Source organism: Bos indicus x Bos taurus, chromosome 25 (assembly GCF_003369695.1).
Source record: "Bos indicus x Bos taurus breed Angus x Brahman F1 hybrid chromosome 25, Bos_hybrid_MaternalHap_v2.0, whole genome shotgun sequence".
NCBI lineage: Eukaryota > Metazoa > Chordata > Mammalia > Artiodactyla > Bovidae > Bos > Bos indicus x Bos taurus.
This window is the reverse complement of record NC_040100.1, coordinates 7,829,605-7,839,045: the sequence shown is the minus strand read 5'-3', so window position 1 is coordinate 7,839,045 and position 9,441 is coordinate 7,829,605. Positions and strand designations below refer to the sequence as shown.

Sequence of the window (9,441 nt, the reverse complement as noted above, 5' to 3'; positions counted from 1 at the left end):
TGTGGCTGCAACAGGTATTTATTCAAAATATGCAAAGCTGAACACGCAGGTGCAAGCCTAACTTAGGAAGATCTGCCAGTGGCCCCAGGGTGGCCATGCCAGGATGGCCCACCGCCAGTTCCTGGCTGAGAAGCCCTGGGGGCCCCTCAGACCAGTCCTTAGGTCTGAAGAGCCTGGGGTGTGGGTGCTCACTGGAGAGTCATCCTCACCTAAAAGCCAGAATATCTTGCTAAAGAAGAAAGCAAAAATCATAGTGCGTCTAAGGGGTTGGGAGGGGGTAACAAACTATCTTGCCCTCTGGGGTTCCCTCTCTTTTAGGGGTTGGGTGGGGCCATGATAAAGGCAGGTGCTGGGGGCTGGACTTAAAGCCCGCTGTCCTGCCAGGAAGAGCTTCCATGCCTTGGGGGGATGGTGATGGATCTGAGGGGAGCCCAAGGGGATCCCGGGACGGCCTGGGGGACCCCAACTGGATTAACCACGGCCAGAATCAGTGGGAACTCAGTGTCATGGCTGAGAGGTCTCTGTCCCCAAGGCTAGAGGTCAGGCTGCTGGGCGGGACCCAGGCTGGGTCACCAGCCTGAGATGGTCTGGTCTGGCCTCTGGAGCTTTCTGGACTTAGGGAGCCTGACAAGGCTGAGACCCTCTTTTAAGGGAGACTGAGGAGACTTTTGGGAACCTCTGGCACTGTTGGGTGGAGGGCAAGAGTCATCTACACAGGGGATTCTCCAGGGAAGCCTAAGTCATTGGAAGCAGCTGAACAAGCAGGGGAACGCAGCCACCACTGTCAAGCCAGGGAAGCCTGGGGACATCACTGCCACAAGTCGCCGGCGGCCACCCCCTTGTCATTCTCGTGGAACTTGTGCAGGTGGTCGGCGAACCTGGGGGCCACAGAAACATTTGCTGAAGCCGAGTGCAAAAGCCGAAAAAGAAAGAAATGTGGGGGGTGGCGGGGGGCAGGGGACATAAGAATGGGTGGTGCGGGGGGCCGAGCAGTGGGCCGAGCGGGGCGCAGGGGTTGCTCACTTCTTGGCGCAGAAGGTGGCACAGTCCCGCTCCATGCTCTCGCTCCATGCCAGCTTGTAGAGCACCTGCCCCAGGGGAGAGACACGGTCAGCTGCCTCGCAGCCACTCCGGCCGTCCACCTGCGGCCCCTGGGCTTGGCTTCCTGACACGTGACGTTTCTTGTGGCCGCAGTCCCAGGTTGAGGGGCAGGGGGGCCTTAGAGATGCTACCTCTCATGCCTACCAGCTTCACAGTTGGTCAGACAGGCCTGGGCATGGAGCTACCATCCCTAACATTGCTGGGCAGCACCAGGACCGGCTGGGCCCTGGGGTCAGAGCTGGAGCCCAGATTGGCCATATAGGGGCCGTCTGGACTGTGGCCTCGCTGGGGTGAGGAGTCCCTGAGGCTGAAGGCTTCTACAGGCACGCCCCCACCCCTGCTGGGCGGACACATGGGCATCACCAGGCCCCCATATGTGCTGTGCCTGGGAGCTAGAATGCCCCTCTGCCCCCCAGGAGGTTCAGCTCAAGGTGTCCCCTGTCTGAGCGGCCCACCTGGCTGTCCCTTAGCAATGACTCTACCGTTAGGCCTCTTCTCCCATCCGCCAGCCTCCCTCCGTGGCCCTTCCCTCCAGCAAGCCCCCCCCCCCCCCCCGGCCCCCAGGGCTGGGCCCTGCATGGAGTCGGACAGGCTGCTGCCCCAGCCAGAGGGCCTGCTGGGTGGGCTTGTCGTCCCCAGAGGCCCCCGATGGGGACAGAAGTGGGCGAGCACAGGCTCTGCGCCTGAGGGTGGTAGGTGGGGGGACCGTGGTGAATGTATCTCTGGCCGTGCCTAGATCCTCACTCACCAGGAAGACCAGGAGGTGCAGAAACAGCGTGTAGAAGAAGCCGATGGTGCGGGCCATCTTGTTGGAGAGAACCAGCCGCCCCTGGGGAGCACGCAAGGCGTGAGTGGGGTGGGGCGGGCCTCACCCACCCCCGCCGGGCTCACCCACCCCCGCCGGGCTCACCCACCCCTGCCGGGCTCACCCACCCAGGGCAGCAAGGGGCGCGAAAGGCAGGCAAGTTAGGCTGCTCCAGCGTTCAGGCTGGGAACTCGGGGCAGCGGGAATGCTAGGGAATGGCGCCCCCGTGTGGCCACGTCCAGAATCTACCGTGAATAATAGGGCTGTCACGGAGACGGACAGATTCCCTCCTCCTAGGGTCACACAGCCACTCTTGACCGGGCCTGGGAGGGGCAGCGGGGTCCCTGGGGCTTTCCAGACCGGGCTGGAGGACAGGTGACCAGGTGCCCAGGGTCGGAGGCCCAGGCCCAATCGGGGCGGGGGCATGGTGGGGTAGGGGGTCGGGGCGGCTCACCATGCTGAGCGTGGCCTTGTCCCACGGGCTCAAGCTCAGGTATTTCCGCTGCCGCTCCTGAAGGGTGAGGAGGGATGAGGAGAAGACCCCCAAAGGCTCCCAGAGCCCCAGCTCACTGCAGAGAGGGACCCTGCCCTGCTGTCCCTGCAGGGCCCTGGGGTGCAGAGGCTGCCAGGGGTGCCCTGGTGCCCAGTCCCACTCAGGGCCAGTGATGGGAGCTGCTCTCCCCCTCTGCAGTGGCCGATTCTGAACACGGAGGGTCTTCAGAGTGGGCGAGGGAGAGTTACAAACCCCCTCCCCACCACCGTAAGTCACCTGACACAGGGAGGCTCTTTGCCCGTGTGCCTGCCCCCCAGAGTGCCTGCGCCTGGGGATGACCGGGTCACGGCCGCACACCCTCATGGGGCTGTCAGCGTCAGCTGGTGTTCCTGGCATGCCAGGCCCATCCTGGTGGACCCCAGGCCACCCCGGAACCAAAATGAGTGTGGGGGCTGCCCTGGTGGTCTGGGGTGTCAAGGTGCAGTGTGGGGGAGGGGTGCAGGGTGAGACCAGGGCTGGCGGAGGGGGGCCAGAGTGAGCCCGAGGCCAGGTGAGTTGGGTGGGCACCCCAGGCTGCCCTGTGGCTGGGCCCACGCACCCGCTTGCTGAAGGAGGAGAAGGGGTCCAGGCGCTCCTCGTACTGGGTTGAGTAGCGCAGCTCCGTGTCGTCACTGCCGCCGCCCTGCAGGAAAGGGAGGAGGAGAGACCCTGTCAGCGGACCCAACAGGAAGGCCAGAGCCAATGGACTGCAGCCCGACAACATCACAGGGAGCCTCAGTTTCCTTTCCTGCACAGTGGAGGCGGGGACAGGGCCCCAGGTGACGGTGCGACATGGATGGTGCCTTGTCTCCAGGGGCACTGCCCGGGATCAGGGGTCTCCCCCTGGGGTCGGGGCCCCAGTGCCTCAGGACAGGTTGGGGGAACTAAGACCCCGAGGGCAGCTGGAATGTACAAGGCGGACAGGGCGGGGCCCGGTGCAGGGAGGTGGGTCTGGAGGGTCTTTGCTGGGAGACTGCAGGGTGGCTGTGGGGAACAGGCCAGCACCTGGGAGATGAAGGCCGCCCTCCTGCCCTGCAGCAGGCCACACAGTGAATGAGAACGTTTGCATGGAGCCTGGGCGCCCTCTGGTGGTCTGAGAACAGCTTCAACTGGGGGTGTGGGGGCCGGTGGCTGCGTCTGGGGCTTGTCCTAGGGAGGCCCCCAGCCAGTGCGCCACCACTCCATCCTGCTACACCACGCCGTCTCCCCAGGGTCTCAGAAGGCGTTTCCTGCACGAGGTGGTCTCCTGTGAACCCTGGGGGCTGAGAGAAGCCAGAGCGGGCCCTCCCAGCTCAGAATAGAGTGGGTAGTTTTCTATTCCAATCTGATTGATAGGTTTTTGGAATGTTGGACCCAATTCTGATATTTAAAAAATATATAAGTTTTTATGTTTTATGTTTTAAACATACGAATCCCCCACGGTTGTCCTGTATGTTCATCATCCCTAGGGTTAAATGTCCAGATCCTGGGGTCAGCGAGGGAGAGTTACAAACCCCCTCCCCACCACAGAGGAGTCATGTGGGCCTGAGTCCTGTGAGCCGTGCCTCTTTCCGAACCTCATTACTTCCTGGCTGGGGCGTCTGATGAACAAAACTCCATCAGGGCTCCACAGGTTGGGAGGACAGCTGGCAAGCCTGGGACGGGGGGTGTGTGTGTGGGATGGTCTCTGGGGCTCCCAGGCCTATTGCTGCCCAGCAGGTCACTGTCCCCAGCCATCCACTGGGACCACTCCTCTCCCTAGACTGGTTCAGCTTGGAAGCAGGGGGGCAGGGTGGGGGGTGCTTACCCGGCCAGGGTAGCTCTGCAGGAACTTGATCTTCTCAAAGAGCTTGATGTTGTCCGCGCGCAGGCTGTCCAGCTCGGTCTGCAGGGCTTGGATGGTGTGCTGGGCCAGGCGGTTCTCCTGGGGGCAGCCGGGTGGGTGAATGGGTGGGCAGGGCCCGCAGTGGAAGGAGTTGGGGGAGAGGCCTCCATGCTGGCACCAGGGTCCCACTCTGTCTACCCCGAGCCCCTGCTTGGCCTGAGCTCATGTCCTGGACCTGCCAGCCTCTGCTCAAAGCCTGGGGAGACCCCACAGCAGGCAGAAGCCACAGTCCTTGGCTCACTTTCTTTTATTCTTTTTTTTTTTCTCTCTTATTTTCCTGGGTCACTTTCTTCATGTTGTTTGTTTATGGTATCAGCTTAAAATTATTGTTGAGATAAATTTCATATAACATAAACATCATTTTAATGTATAATTCAGTTTTTTTTTACTACATTCACAATGTTTGCAACCATCTTTAATTTGCATATTTAATGTAACATGCAAATTAAATATTTAATTTAATTTCAGAATCAAAATTAATTTTAATTAGTTAATTAATTAAAATGAATTTCAGAATATCTCTATCACCCTAATAAGAAACCCCATACCTGTCCTCACTCACTCCACATGCGTTCCTCCCCCAGCCCCCAGCAGCCACTAATCTACTTCCTGTCTCAGTGGGTTTGCCTCTTTGGGATGTTTTATATAAATGAAACCATACAATATGTGATTTTAATGTTTGCCAACCTAGGGGCAAAGTGACATGTGAACTCATCTTCCAACTTATTAAAATGCTTAAATAGGTGTTTTCTTCACATTGTGAAAAAGTCAAAAGGACAAAAATGTCCGCGGTAGTGTGGCGGTTCCTCAAAAATGTAAAAAATATAACCACCGTATGGTCTAGCAATTCCACTTCTGGGTGTACACCCCAAAGAACCGAAAGCAGGGGCTGTAAGATAATGTGCTCACCCATGTTCACGGCAGCATATTTACAAGAGCTAAAAGGTGGAAGCAGCCCAAGTGTCCGTGGACAGATGGAAGGACGAACACAATGCGGTCCGTCCACACGATGGAATATTATGCACCCTTAAAAAGAGGGGAATTCTCACACATGCTACGGCGTGGATGAACCTGGAGGCCGTTATGCTGAGTGAGATAAGCTAGAAACACAAAGACAAATATTCTATGATTCCACCTATATAAGATACCTAGAGTGGCCAAATTATAGAGACGGGATAGAATGGTGGGAGGTGGCAAGAGGGAAAGAGGAGTGAGTGTTTATAAACACTGCAGAGCTTCAGTTTGGGAAGATGAAAAAGTTCTGGAAATGGGTGGTGGTGAGAGTTGCCTAACACACTTAAGGCCACTGTGCTGCATTTAAAAATGGTTAAGATGATAAATTTTAAGTGATGTATCTTTTGTGTGTTCAGTCGTGTCCAACTCTTTGCGACCCTGTGAACTTTAGCCTCCTCCAGATATATATTTTACCACAACTTAAAACACATACATGGTAAAAAAAAAAAAAAAAAGTCTAGATTTTTAAAGCTGAAGGCACAGTCTTATAAATACCCCTTCCACCCTACTTGATCTAGTTTGAAGACCTTTTTAAAGGGCTGCCTAGACTTCCACGTTGACTGTCCCCAGCCGTCAAGGGGCGTGGGTGTTCCCCGTCCACTTTCACGAAGGTAGCTGTGAGGGGAGCTGTCCTGATGGTCCTCCATTTGAAGCCTGTTGCTCTGCAGCCCAGCTCACAGGGGGTCTCACTGGATCTGGCTCACCCCTGTCACTGGGCCAGCATGGGGCCCGGCCTGCATGGGTGCTCAGTGGATGTCGGCCTCCCAGAGTCCTCAACCTGGAAGCCCCATAGGGGAGCTGTGGGTGCGGAGGGAAGGGGCTAGATATTCCACCACCTGCTCAAGCGGTGACTCTTGGAGAAGATGGAAACCCTCTTGGCTCCTCTTTCTACTGGGAGAGAGAACGGAGGACCTGGGCTGGCTCTGTGGGATGGAGGAAGTGGTCTGCAGAGTCCCCAAGGGGACACTGCTTGGGAAAGACCCACGTGCAGCTGGAGTGGTCGCCTTTTTTCCCCCAAATGTTGCCCTGCAGCACGTGGGGTCTTAGTTCCCGGACCAGGGATTGAACCTGTGTCCCCTGGATTGGAAGACAGATTCTTAACCACTGGACCACCAGGGAAGTCCCTGGGCTGGTCACTTTTGCAGCCTAGACTGCCCTTTCCTTACGAGGTCTCTCCAGGAGGGCCACCAGTTGGGTGCTTAGCAGCCAGCACGCTCTCTCAGACCCCACAGAGCACCTTCTCTAGACTGCTCCTCTTCATAGGGTTTAAGACCCTCCTCCCTGGGACCTGCCCCTGCTTCCCACCCCTCCACCTGATTGAGATGTTTCTTCCTGGACCACGGTGACCACCACCAAACCGTCTTCCTGGGCCAAGCCTCTATTCTAAACTGGCTGCCCAAGTGGCCTTACCCTCCATCCTGGTGGTGCTGGTCCCCAGCTTAAACCCTTCCGTCACACCCCAGCCTGGCAGTAGGGACCTTGCCTGGCGACTCATTGCTTTGTCCCTGGACTCCCTTCCGGCTCCTTGACCCCATGTTTCTGTTCACTCATTTGCCTGGAGGGTCTGATTCTCCTTTCAAAGCCCAGCGTGACTTCACCTGCTCTGGGCAGCCCTCCCTGACCGCACAGAACAAACCTAACCCCACTGAGGTCTGTGGTCTTTCTCCCCTACACCCGGGTGTCCTCCGCCCTGTCCTCAGGTCCGTGGAGTGTTGCAGAGGGAGGGACACAACTCACCGCCTCCAGCTCCTGGTTCCGGGCCCGGAAGCGCTCCCTCTGGCTGGAGATGATGGACAGCAGCGAGTCCACCTGGCCCTCGGGGAGGGAGCTGGCAGGCGCTGAGGGACCTAGGATGGAGGGACAGTGGCTTGGGGGTAGGGGAGGCCCAGCCCAGCGGCGGGCCCTCAGGTCACCAGCTCTGAGGGGGCTCTGGTCGAGTGCCATGGGGCGGAAGCAAAGGGACACTGAGGGGACTGGGTGGCTCTGCCACCGCCACTGTGTCCTGGCCTCAACACCTGGGGGGCACCTCTGTTCCAGCCCTTGGCTGCCTCTCATGGCTGGGCCTCACCCCCACCAGGGAGCTGATCAACACCCACCAGCCTGCGACAGGCCCCTGGCAGGGCTGAGGGGGTCAGGGTTCCCACGGTGAGGGTGTCAGACTGAGGTCTAGAGGGGCAAGTGGGGGGCTCACCCTTCTTGTGAGTTTCTGCTGCCTTGCTGGCCCGGGGGCCTGGCTCCTCTGATGGAGGTGTGTGCTCTTTAGGGCCCAGGTGACCCCACCTCTGCTCCTGTCCCCCTCTCCTGCCAGCCCATCACAGCATGGGCCCCTCCTCACCATAGAACAGGGCGGTGGCCTCCTTGATGGGCTCGGGAATCTTCTCCAGGCCGAGCTCGGCTGCGCCCTGCAGGTGGGAGGGCGAGGTCAGCGGGGCGCCTCCACACTTGGCAGTGAACACAGCCATCCAGGGGGCCAAGCACACAGAGGGCAAGAAGCGGGTGGGGTGGTCTGGCGGCAGGGGCTGGACACAGCAGTGGCCACAGGAGGGCCCGGAGAGGGTGCCTCACGTGGGCCACCAAAGCGAAGGTGGTTCACCCCGAGGCTGGAGTTCAGCGTGGGGCTCCCACCCAGCCACTTGGCCCTGACAGGCCTCGGAGGCTGGGTGACCCCAGGCCTACCAGCCAGCCTGCCATGTCACCCCAGTCCAGCCCGTTTCTCTCCCTGGGCTCCGTTTCTTTGTCTGTAAAATGAGGTGGGCGATGTGATAATAACCCCTGAGGATCCTGGGACTCCAGCCTTCCCTAATCTCAGGGCCCGAGGTCCTCTAGCTGTGAGATGGGTGGGCAGTCCTGGCCTTGCTTCTGCCCAGAGCTCCCAGGGCCGAGGGCCAAGCCAGCGCCTGGAGGCAGGGGGCTTTGTGCCCTTAGCCTGTGGCCTGGTGCCCCGAATAGAGGCTTTGTGGTGAAGTGAGCAGACAGACCCTGGAGGTTGTAGGTGACAGTCCCTGTCAGGCTTAGTGTGGGCCCAGAGGACACCGGCTGCCCAAGGATGGGCCGGCTTGGTTGGACAGTCAGCGTTTTGTGAGGCTGAAGGAAGCCTGGGCAGGCGGGGCGGGGGCGGGGGCGGGGGTGGGCTCACCTCGGCGTCTGGCCGCTGGATGGACTGGATGGTGCTGAGGTCCTGCTCCAAGCGGGCGATCAGCTCCCTCTGCTCAGCTGCCGTGGCCGTGAGCTCGGTGACGTGGACCTGCAGCTCCGCGCAGCGCCCTGGGCCAAAGGAAGACGTGGCCGTCAGAGGGACCTGAGGTGCGCGCCCTGCCCTGTGCCTCCCAACACACAGCCTGTGCCCCTGCCCAGCACTAGAGCAGCAGGCAGGGGCAGGGCACTCCTGGCGTGGGAACTCACTCTGCCCAAGAATTCTCTAGGTTTGGGAAGGAAGGAGCCCAGGTCAGAGATTTAGGAGAAATGCCCCCCACCCCCCACTGAGCCCCAGCACCGCAGTGACCAGCCCCTCTCCCTCTGCAGGCCTCACGCCCCATCAAGCAGGGCAAGGAGGCTGAACCCATGGAGCCCCGAACTTCCTCCAGGGCTGATGCTCTGCGATAAGGACCAGAGGGAGGCCCCGGCGGGTAGGGAAGCGGGGAAGGTGAGGGAGGTGCAGTGGGCGGTACAGGGGGGCAGGTAGACTCCCCTCAGACCCGACGGGAAGGGGTGCTGCCTCTGGAATGGACCTCAGACTTGCTCAGCCCCTCCCCCAACAGGCTTCAGCACACGTCAGGGATGGGGCGGCGCCCCCGGGACCTCCCTGGTCCCCAGTCCCCGGGGCCCTCTCCCCTGTCCCAGCACCAGGTGTCGTCTTTACAATAAAGCAAATCCCGAGTAGTTCTATGTGGAGACTTCCCTGCGCTGGGGGAGGGTGGGAGACATTTATGAGTCTCCCCGTGGGTGCCTTCAGCTGCTGTCGACAGTGGGGACAGCAGTGGCCCAGGAGAGGGCAGGCCTGGGTTGGAGGAAATCAGTCCTGAATACTCATCGGAAGGACTGATGCTGAAGCTGAAGCTCCACTACTTGGGCCCCCTGATGCGGACAGCCGACTCACTGGAGAAGACCCTGATGTTGGGCAAGATT

General features: G+C 59.5%; 1 protein-coding gene across 2 annotated transcripts in view; it reads right to left on the bottom strand.

Moving 5' to 3' along the window:
* CUX1 (cut like homeobox 1) overlaps positions 1–9,441 on the bottom strand; it is a 349,600-nt gene continuing 340,159 nt past the window's right edge. The window contains exons 15-23 of one of the 2 annotated variants that reach the window (XM_027528191.1): positions 8,453–8,580; positions 7,652–7,718; positions 7,054–7,163; positions 4,225–4,341; positions 2,998–3,081; positions 2,361–2,417; positions 1,850–1,930; positions 1,024–1,088; positions 1–878 (exon numbers count right to left, since the gene is read on the bottom strand). In XM_027528191.1, the coding sequence (XP_027383992.1) occupies positions 809–878; positions 1,024–1,088; positions 1,850–1,930; positions 2,361–2,417; positions 2,998–3,081; positions 4,225–4,341; positions 7,054–7,163; positions 7,652–7,718; positions 8,453–8,580 (779 nt within the window). In that variant the 3' untranslated portion in view covers positions 1–808. The remainder of the gene's footprint in view (positions 879–1,023; positions 1,089–1,849; positions 1,931–2,360; positions 2,418–2,997; positions 3,082–4,224; positions 4,342–7,053; positions 7,164–7,651; positions 7,719–8,452; positions 8,581–9,441) is intronic. The other variant, XM_027528190.1, reaches the window with a different exon arrangement.